We start from the raw sequence: 16,609 nt of genomic DNA, 5'->3' as shown, positions 1-16,609 counted from the left end.
CTCTACAACTTACCTGGCTGCTTCTTGCTCTGACTGAGGGCTGCTGGAAGCAGGGGGTGGGGCTTGTTGCATGTGCCCACCCCCTGGACTCTTTACTGCCAGAGCTCCACTCCTGTGTACTCCTGCAGGAAATGACCCCGCCCAGAACGATAATGTGGAGCATTGTGAGGCAAAGCACCCCTGGCTTCCCCTCAACGGTTAATGTGAACAGTAACAGCCTGGTCCATCTTGCAGGTGTTACTAATTGGTCTCTTGGCCTACATGCTCTTATCTTCAAGGCCAGAGATGGAAGTGTGGTGATTAGCTTCTTACGAGAGCTTCCGTGATGGAAGGGGGAGAGCCGGGGGTGATATGGTAATCTTCTAGAGGCTTCACCTGAAAATGCATCCTGATTGGATGTCATCATCACTTGATGTTGCTGGGCCCAAAAACTATCACTGAGCTGAGGCCCTGAAAAGAGAGAATAAGCTGCGATTTCGACAGACTAAAGGGCCTGAACTATGATCTGCTTGAATTGCAATTGCTAGCAACATAGAGAATGCCTGAGGCTTTGGCCTTTGATTCTTGAATTTAAAATTTGTGCCATGTAACCCAAATTCCAAAAAGTGGTAGATTGGTAATCTACTTTTCTTTTTCTCGCTCGCTGCTTGGTTTTAGAGTACTGTGTTGGCTATAGATTAAGCTATCATACTGACAAAAATTGAAATAAACTTTATAAATCTTTTAAAAAATTAAACAGCAGCCTGTTTACTTGTGTGCAGCTGCCCTGGGGACCCACGGGGTTCAGCCTGGAACTCCTTGACAGGCATGTTGCCACAGGAGTGTAGCAAACAACAAAAATCCCCCCACACACACCTGTGTAAATTCTAGGCGGGATCCAAGCACATACACATAATTCTATGACAAAATGTAATTTTTCCATAATAGAAACAACAATAGGTTTGCAACAGTTACCAATAAACAGCAGGATTTCTTCTGAAAGAAAAAGAAACTGTAATGTTCCTTAATGTCTGACACAGCAAGAACTACTACTAGCTACTATTATGCTGAGCTTTGATACATGCACAGGAAGGGGCAAGTTACTATTAACAACAATGCATGTGGAGTTAAAATTGTACACCACGCAGTAACTTCAGAGTAAGAACTACTAGAATTCTGAACACTTGTCAGCAACTCAGGTTAAAAGTCTGCCTTGAGTTATGTATTTCATTCAACACTATTTTTTTTTAAAAAAGATCCTGTATTCCATAGGCACCATCTTTATGACTGGTTGAAATATTTTAATGCTATCAGATGAGTCAAAACAAGTGAAAAGAATAGGTTTTCCACCTCAGGGATGACCACACCAGCCTGTCAGGCCAACTGTTTTAGGACTATTTAATCGCTGTTAAGAGACACTGGTCTCCCAAAGTATTCTGAAGTTTTAGAAAAAAATTTTTTTTAAAATCTCCAGTTTTTGTTGTTGAGTGAGGCTGGAGAAAAAGTGAGAGGCAAAATTTTTTGAGACTAGGAAAGTAAAAGGTAAAGGTTCCCTTGCTCGAAAGCCAGTCGAATCCGACTCTAGGGTGGTGGTGCTCATCTCCGTTTCAAAGCCGAAAAGCCAGCGCTGTCCGAAGATGTTTCCATGGTCATGTGGCTGGCATGACTAAACACCAAGGCGCACGGAACGCTGTTACTTTCCCACCGAAGTGGTACCTATTTATCTACTTGCAATTTCTTGCTTGCAAACTGCTAGGTTGGCAGGAGCTGGAACTAGAGATGGGAGCTCACTCCATCATGCGGCACCAGGGTCTCGAACTGCTGAACTTCTGACCTTCCACAGCCTGCAGTTCAGCATCTTAACCAGGGCTATTTTTGTAGAAAAAGCCCAGCAGGAACTTATTAGCATAATAGGCCACACGCAACAGCAGAAACTCATTAGGATTGGCTACAATTAGGGGTGTGTGGCCTAACATGCAAAAAGCCCTGGGTTTTGACAACAAACAAGATAAAGAGAATAAGAAGCAAAAGGTAGGTGTGGCTGGATGACCACGCTTCTGGTAACATGGGGGTGTGGCCTAATATGCGAATGAGCTGTGCTGTCAAGGTGTGGCCTAATATGCTAATGAGTTCCTGTTGTTGGGTATGGCCTGTTATGCTAATGAGTTCCTGCTGGGCTTTTTCTACAAAAAAAGCCCTGAATGTTGCTATAAACCCCTTGGAGGAAGGGAAGGCGAACAATTGTACTAGATCAGTAGCAGTAGATAAGGTAGCAGGGAGAGAGAGGTCTTTCCCAGCCATCCTATCTGAGGTCCTTTAACTGGAGAAGCAGTGGATTGGACCTGGGATTTTCTATATGTAAATAATGTACTCTTACTACTGAGCTATGATCTCTCTGTTCCAAACCGAGAGGAATATATTGGTTAGTAATGGTAAGATACAGACTTCCTATTATACAATATGTTATAAACAAACATTTGGGAAGCATTTAAAAAAAAAGATATTTTTGTCATAATGAATCCAAAGCAGTTTTAATGGCACTCCTCCAGATCTAGGGGAAAAAAATAGAAATAGAAATTAAGATGTACTCTCCTAAAATGTTTCAGGTGGGTAGCTGTGTTGGTCTGAAGCAACAGAACAAGTTTGAGTCCAGTGGCACCTTTAAGATAAACAAAGTTTAATTCTGGGTATAAGCTTTTGTGTCCATGCACACTTCATCACACAAAAGCTTATACCCAGAATTAAACTTTGTTGGTCTTAAAGGTTCCACTGGACTCAAAATCTGTTCTCCTAAAAAGTTTTTATTTTATAAACTCAGCACACATCTCTTTCAGGAAAGAAAAACATCCATTTTTTATGTGCTTGGATGGCTGTGTCTTTTTTTTTATACGCAGGCTGAGGTCACCTCTTACTTTCTGGGCACCTTCTTTTCTAAGCTCCAGTTTTATTTCTCACTACTAAGCACGTATTGGCTGCCCTCAGCACTATATTTTGCACGCTGTTTAAATTTTTTTGTATTCCCAATAGGTACTCGAGTGCCAGGTTGTGATCAGGTTTATTTTGAGTTCACATTCAGTTTTATAAATGCGTCAAACGTAAAGATGCCTGGATTAATCCTACAAATAGCAATTTGGGATTAAGTATGTCAATAGTATTATTCAAAGGACTCTGATTTTTAATGGGTGGTGGTGGTTCCTTCTTATTTTGGTAAACAAATCCATCTATCCATCGCTTCCACAAGTCCATAGAGGTGATCTTTACCATCTTCACCTAACAATCCCCTCACCTACTGCATTAAAAAGCCACTGCTTAGAGTTATGGGACCTTCAAAAGCAATATACCATGTGCCATAGTGGGGGGCCTTCTGTACTCTGAATGGATGCAGCAATCAAGTAGGATATGATCTATAGTCTCTATTTTCTAGGGTTGCCATTTCCCCGGTGGGGCCAGGGGACCTCCTGATTTCAAGGGCCCCAATCTGCCACAGCCCAACTGGCTGGCAGGGGAAGCCCGATCCCCCCAAGAAGCCCACTGCCAGCGCTGCCGGTGCGATGATGCCACCTGGGAGTGACGTCATCGTGTTTCTGACATCGGGGGCAACACTCAAAGTTTAGGGGAAATTCGATGGTTTTGAGGGCCCCCCAAAAACATAGAGTTTTGCTCAAAACCTAGAGCGTTGCCCCCAACGTCAGAAATGCAATGATGTCGCTTCTGGGTGATGTCATAGCGATGTGCACACTTTGCACATGCACCAGAAGAAAAGGAAGGATTGGGAGTCCCCCAACCGGCAGCCAAGTAGGACCTGACAACCCTACTATTGTCCCACTGCCACATGGGCATAACCTCTCAGAGTATGGTTGTTTTGTGTAGTGCCTGCTGGTAACTGCTGAAGGGGTGGGGGGGCCTTCAGGAAGAATGAGTAATCAGCTAACCTTCACCCAATCTTGTGTGAGCAGCACAAAGTCTGTGAGGGGTATGATTCCGAACAATCCACTCTTCTCACTGCAGCCCCCAGTACATGGCATATTGTTCTGGCATACACCAGTTTGGTGTAGTGGTTAAGTGTGCGGACGCTAATCTGGGAGAACCGGGTTTGATTCCCCACTCCTCCACTTGCACCTGCTGATGTGACCTTGGGTCACTCACAAGCTCTGGCACAGCTGTCCTTGAAAAAGAGCAGTTTGTGTCAGAGTTCTCTCAGCCCCACCCACCTCACAGGGTGTCTGTTGTGGGGAGGGGAAGGGAAAGGAGTTTGTAAGCCGCTCTGAGACTCCAAGTGAAGGACGGGGTATAAATCCAATCTCCTCCTCCTCCTCCTCCTCCTCTTCTTCTTCTTCTGGAGAGTCCCTTGATTCTCAGCAGCAACTTATCAGAGAGCATTGGGGGGGGGGGATGCTCTGGAAAAGGGAAGTCAGTAAAATTTCATTTGTGAACCTACTCCATTTGGGATTGGAAAGTGGCACTCTCCTTATTTTGTCCCCTCCCCCTTACTGATTGTTATTAATTTAATACGAAACATAGGCAGGGAGGATTCAAAGAGGTGTGCGGTGTGCACTTCCTGGCTGCTCCTACTAAGTGACAGCTGCAGACTGGAGGCTGGTATATACCAACCTCCCCTCTTTGTCAAGACACATGCTGCTGCACTTTGGTGACCTCAAAGCTCATAAATTCTTAGTGTCAGATATTTTAGATCAGGGGTATGTGACCTGAACAACATGTATTCACACATTCGAACAAAATTTAAACATAATCAATATATCTAATTCTCAACATGGCCAAATCTATGGATATTAAATCCAGAGATTGGAGCCATGAACAGACAAGATAGATGTATAAACCTGGAAAAAGCCTCAGGTGTACAAAAAAATCTGAAATCTAAAAACAAAGAGAAACACCAGAGAGTTAACACCCACAAAAAACAGAGGAAGTGCCTATAGCTTTAAGAAACGAATGCCAGTGGCTATTGTGGGGGTTGCTGACAATAACAGTATTGCAAGTCTTCAAGCCTTGGTTTTTCTTAGTAAGAGACAGAGGCAGAGGTAAGACCCTTTCCAGGGCTGTTTTGACTGTTGAGGGAGCACTCAGTGAGGCCAGACCTGGCAGCAACCACCAGGAACATAAGAACATAAGAACGTAAGAACATAAGAACATAAGAGACGCCAATGTTGGATCAGGCCAAAGGCCCATCCAGTCCAACACTCTGTGTCACACAGTGGCCAGAAATACCAGTGCCATCAGGAGGTCCAGCAGTGGGGCCAGGACATTAGAAGCCCTCCCACTGTTGACCCCCCCAAGCACCAAGAAGACAGAGCATCACTTGCCCCAGAGCCCCTATCTATACCTTGTGGCTAATATCCACTGATGGACCATGTGATTTGCGTGACTCATCCAGGACTGACTGCTTGTTACTGTTCAACAGTAAAAACCCCACAAAAGTCATTGTGGATAAAGACGGGGTATGAAATAAATAAATAATACATATAGCTGTAGATGGGGGCAGGGCAGATAAAAGTAAGTTGGTGGGTGGGTGGGTGGGAAGGAGAGAAGGAAGGAGGGAAAGGTGAAGATATGGGTGGAAGCCTGGAGCAGGTAAAAAGGAAATAGTGTTGGGAGGAGGATACAGGGGAAATGAGATCCACTCCTATACTTCTTGCAGGTTCCCTACCGTGCTGCCAATACTGTGCAATTCAGACAGTTTTCCTGGGGAGATGCTGCCAGGGGCAGGGAAGGAGGAAAAGCTGAAGACAGGGAACAGATAGAAGAAGGTTGGCTTATGGGTGGAAAGGAGAGAAGGAGACAAGAAAAGGGGATAGGCTATGGTAGCTTTCAGGAAAAGGAAAGAGAAAATAGTGGGGGAGAGGGAAATGAGATGACTATTGCAAGTCCTTGTGAGTTCCCCGCTTGTCATTTTATGTAATTTACAATATGGCCCCGGCTAAGGATCCTTAGATCCAGAGATTAGGACCATATAGGGAAACAAAAGATTTTCCTGCACACCTGATGGAACACCCATCTTTGCAAAACAATCTGAAAATGAAAGGGAAAAGTCAGGAGACTTTTAAAGAGCCCCCCCCCCCCCGCCAAGATGCTGCAACATTTTCTTGTGAGGTCTCAGTAGCCATTTTGAGAAAGGATAAGCCAGGAAGATGGGTGAATGATTAAGTGAAGGGCAGTGAGTAGATGCAGCAGCAGCACAGGGCATCCAGGAGGGTAGGCAGATCAGTGCAGGGGCAGGGGGAGAGGCAGGTAGGTGGGCACCAGGCAGAGCAGGAGGAGGGGGCAGGTGAGCAAGTGAGTGCGTGAGAGGAGCAGCAGTGGAGAGCACGCCTGCCAGGATTCTCACACTCCGAGTTTATCGCCAGGAGGGAGGAGCCAGGCTGGTGGAAGTGGTGGTACTGCAGGTAGACAGGGTGGGGGAGGTTGCCCCACCACCCATTGCTGACCATTCATGTGATCCAGGTAGGGGGAGGCGGCTATGCTGCAGGCAGGCTAGCTGGCAAGAGACTGGCCCGGTAAACAAGCTGGGAGGGAGGATAGGATCCCTCCACAAGTCTTGTGGGTCCCCTACTTGTCCTTTATATTTCTAGTTACTGCCAATTCTAAGCACACATGTACACATTGAGGAACTTGCCCTTAGAAGCGTTTTATGATTTCTACTTAAACTAACTCAACATTCAACTGAACTTAGGTGGTAAAGGTAAAGGTTCCCTTGCTCGAAAGCCAGTCGAATCCGACTCTAGGGTTGCGGTGCTCATCTCCGTTTCAAAGCCTAAGAGCCAGCGCTGTCCGAAAACGTTTCCGTGGTCACGTGGCCTAAACACCAAGGCGCACGGAACGCTGTTACCTTCCCACCGAAGTGGTACCTATTTATCTACTTGCAATTTCTTGCTTTCGAACTGCTAGGTTGGCAGGAGTTGGAACTAGAGACGTGAGCTCACTCCATCATACGGCACACTCGGGTCTTGAACTGCTGAACTACCGACCTTCCACAGCCTGCAGTTCAGCGTCTTAACCACTTGAGCCACCGCAGCTCCTTTCATCTTAGGTGGCACAACCTGGTAAAGATTGTGTTGAGGAAGGGGATAGTGCCTTGGGATGACACCTGTGTTCCCTGACATCTTGTTTCTTGAGTAGCACTCGAGAATCTTTTCAAAGATGCAGTGTTTGTAATGGAAAACTCAAGGCCTGACATCTTGTGAGGTGTCCTTGCTGCCACCCCTTTGCCTCTTCCTTACCCGGTACTCATAGTAGTGTTTCCTAAGTCCTAAATGCAGGCCTTAGACATTGTCACATATGTGCATTGGCATCCAGAGTCACCTGAAATGAGTTGTATGAGTTAAGGTTGTTTGAGTTACAGTTATGCCAGGATGTTTTCCCATTAAGACTGCAAATGTTATGGTATTTCCAGCTATTGTGCATGATCTTTGGGTGTGTTTAAAATATTTGCTATAGGAGTCTGTCGCTTTACCAACTTTCATGGAATGGAGCAGCATCAGAAATTTTCTTATGTTCGTTTTGCAGCTATCAACTGTAAGTATGTTTCCATAAAGCTTTGTAAAATGATGCAGGATCGGAGATGTAACTTTGTTTAAATTTCTTGACATGTTTTCAATAGTGAAAGGAATGTGATGTGCTTTTCCTGCCGTGAAGAAGTCTGTTGAAACACAGCTTCAAGCAGGCATCTGTGTCACAGGACCGTTACCAACAGGACTTGAAGCTGCTTTGATTTGAATGCAGGACGCTTCTCAACAGGATTTGAAGCTGCTATGATTTGTGTATATTGAATGCCTCCCTTACTCCTTAGAAGACTCTTCCCTTTTATTAATTTTTGTAATAAGGGCTTAACACTATTGAGTGAATCTTTTTGAATTAATATCAAATAGAGATTGTATTTTTCTATGCTACACACTGAATAACTTGGCATGTTTTGCAGTATTTAAGTGGAAATTATATAAAATTACCAAAATGCTTTTGGAAGTAATTATTATTAGTCTGTCATGGTTTGTTCTTATTTGTGATAGCTGTTTCTGTGATTCTCTCTTTGTTTGGTTGTGACCATTACCAGGTAAGCATCTTGGGCACTGTCTGGGGTCTAGCAGTTGCCAAAAGAGTATTTACTAAAATTCAAATTAGGAAATGTACATCTCCTCTAGAGAGCCATTCTTTTCTTCTCTTTCCCAACTCGGAAGTGTAGCACTGCTGTTAGAGGGACAGAAAACTACCCAGGTAAACAGAGTAGGGCACGGCTTGTGGGAAAGAGAACATTCAGGAAAAGAAGCTTAAATGAAGCAGTAAAAAAGCAGAAGACGAGGTGACAGGGAGCAGAAGTCCAGCCTATGTTATGAAACCATTAGGCATGAAGCCACCTCTCCTACCAAACAGGCATCAAATAATAAGGTACCTACAACAATCTATGTCTGATTTTAGCTACTACAGAAAGCCATGAAGTTCTAGCCCACCTACACTGCTGAATCCCTAACAGAACAGATTCTGTGCAGTGATAGATTGTAGAGTCACCAGGTAGCAGGATTGCCAAAAGCCAAGATATAGCTATATTTTAATGTCAAGCAAATATGCGCGTGCACACAGTACTGAAATATACATTTGACGTCATCTGGAATAGGAGAAAAATTATTTAACACATGGGGACATGAAGAAGAACCTTATTTTTCTCACCTCCCATCAAACCTGTGCTTCAAGAAGTCAAAGAGGGCTTTCTGCATCATGTCTGTCACCTTGTCAGGGATGAGGAAGATGGAGGAAAGAAGATGGACAAGAGAGAGAGAGAGAGAGAGAGAGAGAGAGAGAGAGAGAGAGAGAGAAGCCCAAAGTAAGAAAAAAAGTGGAAAGTAAGGACATTGCCGTTTACACCAATAATAAATGTTTGCACTGCAATGTTGCCCGTAGGTTAGCTCTCCTTTAAACGCAGACTGTCAGATCATTTCTAGCTGCACTGACACAATTAGACACATTGCAGCAAGTGGCTGCAGGTTTTCTGATTCATCCCAACATCTGACAAGTGGAAGACCACCCATATGTCATTTGCTCTGCTATCTTCATTTACACAAGAATAGAATGGGTTTAGTGAAACATTATGGCAATCCATCCCTGTTATTATATCCACCTCTAAACCTTGCCAGAAACCAACAGAAAATTTAAGGGGGTTAGAGGTCAGGATTGAGTCTGATTAGGATTTTTGACCTGTGGAGAAGGAAGGGTGTGTATTGGGGGGGGGGGGGATTAAGGTATGAATTAAAATGAATTTTCTGAGAGTTTTATCAATTGTCACCATTAGAGGGTAGCAGGAGGGTTTCGCCCTTCACAAGATGTGCCCTTAGTCTGAACAACCACAGAGCATCTGCTGTTCTTGCAGGCAATTGTTCCTGTTTCAGAAACGTTGCTTTTACAGGTGCAGGCTTTATTTTTTTGTCTGAATTATAGTCATTTTAATATCCACCTCTTATATTTATGATGTGTGTGCATGTGCACGCACACTCTCTATGGCTGGGTCTTTCCATCATCGCTGCATATGCGGCTTATCATTTTTATATGAAATGCCTGCAAGAAAGTTTAGATGAAGAAGAACTTGCACTAAGATTTTTCTATCCCATATTCTATTCACTATGCCTCACTGGCAGGCATTTAATGTATATTTCAGGTGGATCCAATGTTTCTGTTTCACAAATAGTGGAGCTTTCCTCTGATGCAAGAAGCATCCCACGGACAGAAGAGACACATCCTGTGTTCTTTCCACTAGCAGAATCTGGCTCCATCTTTAGCAGAACATAAACATTGGATGTTCGTGTACTGAAAATTTTTATACCAAATAAGCTCTGTATCTATGAGATAAAAGCATACTAAAACAATCAATATTAATACAAAACTTCTTTTTATTACAGGTGGCAAAGCAGTTGAGCAATGTCCATCAATGCATGGAGTCAAGCAGGAAAAGAGGTCAATTGTGTAGATCAGTGGGCTGGAGTGAAAAGAGATAAGGGAATGAAATCAGCTCCTTCCTTCAGCAGAGTTGCACTTGGAAGGAGAAACAATTTCACCCTCTTCTCCTTCCTCTCTCCAGCCCGCCCCACCCCCAGTTTGTCCGGCTACTCCTCCGTACAGGTCCTGTGGCCTTGGGAATGATCTTTCTATGGGTTGAAAGGGACTGTGGTAACAGAGAGGAAAGCAGGAAAACTCCACATTCCGTGCAAGGAGTGGCAAGATATATGCCAGTTTCGTGACACCACATTAGTTGGTCCCATGAAACGTAAGCCAGGTTTTTCTCCTTAACTATCTCTTATAGAGAAGGAGAACTTAAGTAGCAGTCCTTAATATATATATTTAATTAAATCAGGTGGGCTTTTAACTGAACAAGCTGTACAAGACCCAATAAAGTCAACAAGCATTTGAAGACATATTTTATCCCTAAGCAAAAACACAATTTTAACTGAAAAGCTGAAAATGAGAACTCTGCTAAATGTCAGTTCATAACACAACAAATACAATACTTCTCAGTCATGGCCTCTGGTTTTTATCTGTGACCACCTAGGGCCTATGTAGAAGCATAAGCTTCATACACGGGAAACATCTAATATTATAATGTCTATATTATAATCTAGCAGCCTGATCCTATCTAGAGCTTTATCTCTACAACACAGGAGAGAATGAGGAAATTGGATTAGAGTTAATCGAAATGCTTTGGGATTCTTCCAGATGATAAACATACATCTCACCTGGATTTTATCTTTAGTATTACATGTTCACTAGCCTAAGTTCAGCACCAGCATGACAGCTGACCTGTAGCTAACAAATGTAAAGGAAAAGAGGAAGCCTTGCTATGGGGGACAGCCATGTTGCTGTTCAAATTTTTAAATTTAAATTTAACAAGCACGACTGGGTGAGCATTTGCAAGGGAAGAGAGCATACAATTTGCAAGGGAATGTGATGGCTTGGATACAGACTAGCATTTCCACAGGAGCAAGGATTTCCACCCATGGAGCATGTGTTTCTCTTCCCCAGCATCTCACAGCATCCAAAGAAGCTCCCCCCCGCATCCTATTCCTGGAGACCATGGGACCTCCAGGAACAAAACTGTGTGTTGGGGGAGGGCGTCAGGCTGCCACAGGAGAAAGGGGTAACTACACTCTGCGGGTGGAAACCCTGGCACTCACAGAAAAATGTCAGTCTGGAGCCAGGTCTTAGGGAGAAAGGGGGCACTCCCCAGTTATGATTTATCATTATAATAATGCCTGGAGATTCCAAATTCCATCATGAACAATGCTAACAGAGGCAGGGGAAAATCAGCTTAAACCACCTCCCAGCCTACTGGTTCAACACTGCATGTAACTTCCCATCCATTACCAGCTGGGGGTTTCTTTAACATATATACACAGTGAGATAAATTAACAGCCCATCTAAACCCATGCTAATATAAATTACAGAGATAAAATATTTTAAAAACGTAGGGTGAATGTCATTAAATTTAACATTCCAGAACAATATAAATAACAATGACATTTTCAACCAATTTGTTTGCTTGACGTACAACTGATTAATTATGACAGAACAGTTCCAAAAGGTTTCTTACCTAGCAGGGCTCAAGAATCAGAAGTGAGACTGGCCAGAAGAAAAGAGCCTCAGAGATTTGTAGAAGACAATTAGTGGGCACAGAAAGGAGTTAAGCACCTCTCAAGTCCAGCTGCTGATAGTCTCCAAGTCCTGCCCTTTCTCTGCCCCCCACATTTGTGCTGTATCAGAAAATGTGGATGACACGCTTGCAGATACAATGTCTCGTTTCAATTACAGTTTTAAAGGTCACCTTTGCTCTTTTCTAATGCAGGAAGGACTTGTAAGAAATTCCTTCTTTCCATTCCTTCTCTCCTTCCTTTTAATGTTTTTGTATTTTGTATATGTATTTATAGATTCAAGTATCACATATTGTTAGATACTTGGTTAATAAATTGTTTATTTGTATATATAAAAAGAAAATAAAGGATGGGCTGTGTGGAAGGGAAGAGACTTCCTTATGTTAGTGCTTTTCAAACTTTTAAAAAATGTTGGAAGAGTGCTTTAGCTTCAGTACACACTGTCAGTGAGGTTAGTACTTTTTAAAAATGTAATAAAATGTAACCATAAAGAGAAAAGTTCAGAAACCAATGGAGGCATTGTGGGCACTAGAGAAGTCATGTGATGCACAGCTGCTACACGTTATGGGTCACACTGCAGTGGTCACATTCTGCACACCACTTGCAATAGTTATAGGCTGGATCCTCTGCTACAAAAGCAGCACTTACAGAAAGGAACTTTCTTCCTACTGCAACCTGCTGTGTTCCCAAAACGCCTACCCCAGGAAACTGGTGGATCCCTGACAGTAGAGAGCAAAGTGTTATGTACTTATGCCCCCAGTGAGCTCCCAGCTGGTTTTAATGTTGGTCAGCTTTATGACTTTTTTCCTTTATGTTTTAATGTTTGTTTCTTTTATGATTTTATTGTTGTATTGTTTTTACTTTGAGAACTGCCTCGAGCAGGTCTCTAGAAGAGAAACATATAAAGTTTCTACTTAAATCAACAATATAATAGGGGGGCTGCAGTGTGGGGAAAATTGGTAACAATTATTTGCCTCCACCCTACATGGCAGTGAATTCCATCAGCCAAAAACCTAGTTAGGCATAAGAAAAGGGATGTGATAGGGGACAATTATGCTTTCCAGGTGATAAAATACTGCAGGTTGTGTGTTGGGAAAGTGTGATATCATCAAATCAGACATGTTGCCTTGAGGAAAGACACATGGAACCTATGTAATGAATAGATAATATCCATGCATTTACCATGTGATAACCAATCATCCAGAAATGAGGGGAGAGAAATAGGTCAGGAAGGGCAGAGAGAGATGAGAACTGGGGGCTAGGATGTTAAGTAACAGAGTTCACTTCTTTGAATGCTGGAATCCCCACTCAACCAGTCTCTGTTTTCTGGTTCTCAATAAAAAACTGTCAATAAACATTTGGCCTTTAGGTAGGGCTGCCTACCAGCAAGGGGGGGGGGGGGGGGGGGAGGGGGGAGACATCACATCAATGCCACAAATCCAATTCTGGTGAATACCTGGAAGTGACATCACATCATTCATGTGATGCTGACATGATGCTCTGTGATTTGGACAAAGTTGTATAGAGTTTTGTTTGAATCCTAGAGCATCACATTGGTGATACAATTTCTGAGTATCTGTTGGAAGTGGCCTCACACTACTGGCACGAACCAAGTATCCCACAACTTTTTCTCTATTGCACTGCCAAGTGGTAGAGGGCAAAGAAAAGTGAGGCCTGGTCTCCCTACACTGCTTTTTACTTATGAATGCTGTGGCAACACACAATCAAAGAAGGACATTTTTGGACCACAAATTTATAATCACTGGGCTAGTGATTGCACTTTAAAGGCCTTATGTGCATACTTACCTTGTGCCTGGTGATTTTACTTTTGAACAATCTTCTTTATGGTCCTCATTGAATTTATACTTTGTATATATTATTGATTGTGTTTATGTAAATATAATTATCTCGCCACTTATGTATGACCTCTGAAGAAGGCCTATTTGGCCGAAACGCGTAAGGTCAACTTTGTAAGCCCTGGATATTGTTATATAATATTTTATATATATTGGTTGCAAATGGGCCTCTATATATGTTTTAAAATTTGTTATTATTAATAAATACATGTACCTCTTTTTATTTTTTATGGAAAGGTTTTAATATTGGCCCTCCTTTTCACTAACCTTTGTTTGGTTTTGGACTCCCTACCTTTTGGCCATGATCCAAACTGATTTAGGTCCCATTCATATAAATGAGTATATTGTATAACTCTCCCCCACCCCATGATCTGGGGTATTTTGTTCCATTAAAAATAAGTGACAAACACGAGCAAGCCTGTTCCCTTATCCTGATTCCTCTATCACCTTGCAAATTTCTGCTTTGAAAAACTCCCATAGTTCTTTAAAGGATAAATGTGCCTCTTCCTAGCAGGATATATTTTCTGCTTTATTAATGGACTGTATGACACTTTTCATGATTTTGTTACTTTTATTAACAGACTTCTGAAAACTGCCTTCGTCTGCCAGATGGGGAAAGGCAGTCTATAAATATTTTAATTAACAAAACATTTTTTTTAAAGCAGAGAACACAAATACCACTAGGGCAAGGCCACCTACTTTGAACACACTGTTCTTTGATTTCCCTTATCCCCCTCCATTAAGTGTGGGCTGGCCATTGTGCTATTGGCCTATTTTGGAAAGGGTAAATATTGGTTAAGCTCTGAAGAGACTCCCAATTTTTAGATACAGCTCCAGACAGGCAGTTACTACATTCAAATAATGGATTATACATTTTGCTTAAAATATTTTGAAGACGGCTAGACAGTTCAGTTCAATAGGTGCAAATCAAAGTGTGTACCTCATAGCCTTTTAGTGAGGGGCCAACTAGGACAACAGGCCTCATGGATGGTACCACATCATAGGGAGGAATATGTTCTGTCTGAGAGAGAAAAATGTCCAGTAAGTGTATAATACTGAACAGGCACTCTATGCAAATTCTAGCAACTACAGGATAGTATTAATATACTTACCACTTTCTGTTTCTGTTTTGCTGAAAGATAAAAAAATATATTTTGTTTAGTCATAAAGCAATCATACAAGAGACAAATATGCACATTTAACATAATAGTAGCCAAAACAAGCTGAAGACCAGCATTAGTGAACATGAATCTTTACATCAACTCTCCTCCAAAGGGGCAATGATTTTTAATGAATGCATTCAGGGCAACCTTTTCAGGGCTGGGCGGGGTGTGTGTGTGTGACCTTTTCTTGCATACAGACAGCCTGCTAACCTAAAACAACTTACCACTCGCAATGACAAACTACTTAACAGTAACATGGACTCTGGTACCAAGGCCTGCAACAAACCAAGATGTCAACTTTGCTCTTATATAGATCCTAGCAACATCATTAGTGGACCCAGCAACATCAGCCATACCATCTCAGGTTCATATTCCTGCTCATCCTCTAATGTGATTTATGCCATTATGTGTCAACAATGCCTTTCCACCCTCTACACTGGACAAACAGGCCAGTCCCTTTGACAAAGAATTAATGGACTTAAGTCTGACATGAGGAACCACAACATTCAAAAACCAATGGGGGAACATTTTAACCTTCTAGGGCATTCAATTGCTGATCTAAAAGTAGCAGTTCTCTTACAAAGAAATATCAAAGGGAGATTAGAAAGAGAGACTTCTGAACTGCAATTGATAATGAAGCTCAAGACAAGGCATCCACCTGGACTGAATCGAAACCTGGGTTTCCTGTCTCATTAGCAATGCTGATTTCTCCATGCCTATTACCCCTGTGCATATCACACCTATGCATGTTTGTTGGACAGCATGCATCAAGCATCACCTACACATTTTTATTGGTAATGAAACAGACAAGCACCATTTTAACAACTTCCCATTTATTTTAATAAGGCTTGTACCTGAACCCTAAATAAGTCTGGCTATCAAGCATACAGGCTGTACAGGAGAATCACACAACATATTGTATTCTACAACGCAATTCAAAACCATGTTTCCAAGTTGTAATTATTTCTCTTTAAGAGACATGAAAACTCACCAGTGGAAGTGGGAGTAGCTCGAAATGTTCCAGACACCATTTCTCCAAGGCTTGAAGAAGAATTCCCACTTGATTTCCTACATTGTAGAGATGCCCCATTTAATACTTTGAGCATTGTCATGAAACTCAAAAGGCTTTCAAAAACATTTACACCCTACAGAAGAATGCACAAATCCATGAAACATTTCCATTCTTTATTTCATAGAGTGGATATAAAAGTGTAGAGAACAGTCCTATCGATAGACTAACAGTGAAATCCTAAGCAGGTCTCAGAATCCTACTAAAGTCTATTTGATGGGGTTTACTCCCAGAACACTGTTCTTGGGATTGCATTGTAAGAGACTCACAATACTAAAATGACTGTACAAGTGCCTGCATTAGTCATAGAGACACTATTCAGCAGTCCCATTGCGTACTCAGTGAGGAAGGGTATCTCACTAGTAAAGTATGTGATTTGCAAGCAAGGGTGGGAAAGAGCTACTACTAGTCTAGGTGGACAATCTGTTCTCAGTGGACCAATTGCCTGACTTGATATAAGGCAGCTCAATACATTCAGTGGTATGAAAGGGATAGATCGTCATCCCATGTCTCTACATAAGTGCTGTCAATTCGCAACCAACTTACGGCGACCCAGCAAGGGGCTTTCAAGGCAAGTGAGAAGCAGAGGTGGTTTCCCATCGCCTTTATATGTAGAGTCTTCGTTGGTGGCCTCCCATTCAAGTACTGGCCCTGCTTAGCTTCTGAGATCTGATGAGATTGGGCTACGCCATGCCACCTCCCCTCCCCATCATTGTCCTACTGGTTCCTAACTATTTAGCTGCACACAGTTCTCCACAACCTAATTCCCTATCACCTAATCACCCAGTTTTGCTGTGCCCTAATTGTGCAGTGACACAGAACTGCGTCGACTTCAGCAGTTGCATGCTTCAAGGTACAGCTTGCTCTGACATATGGAAATAAAGGGCAGTGCCGGTGCCA

At 42.5% G+C, this 16,609-nt stretch overlaps 1 protein-coding gene across 1 annotated transcript in view; it reads right to left on the bottom strand.

The window, feature by feature from the left end:
* CACNB4 (calcium channel, voltage-dependent, beta 4 subunit) overlaps positions 1-16,609 on the bottom strand; it is a 277,854-nt gene that overhangs the window by 47,649 nt on the left and 213,596 nt on the right. The window contains exons 6-9 of the mRNA XM_015429029.1: positions 15,632-15,708; positions 14,590-14,609; positions 14,418-14,498; positions 8,656-8,714 (exon numbers count right to left, since the gene is read on the bottom strand). Of these exons, the coding sequence (XP_015284515.1) occupies positions 8,656-8,714; positions 14,418-14,498; positions 14,590-14,609; positions 15,632-15,708 (237 nt within the window). The remainder of the gene's footprint in view (positions 1-8,655; positions 8,715-14,417; positions 14,499-14,589; positions 14,610-15,631; positions 15,709-16,609) is intronic.

This window comes from Gekko japonicus, unplaced genomic scaffold, assembly GCF_001447785.1.
Source record: "Gekko japonicus isolate JY-2015 unplaced genomic scaffold, Gekko_japonicus_V1.1 scaffold1508, whole genome shotgun sequence".
Taxonomy (NCBI): Eukaryota; Metazoa; Chordata; class Lepidosauria; order Squamata; family Gekkonidae; genus Gekko; species Gekko japonicus.
Note: the sequence above shows the minus strand (reverse complement) of the source record. Positions and strands in the feature narration are given on the sequence as shown.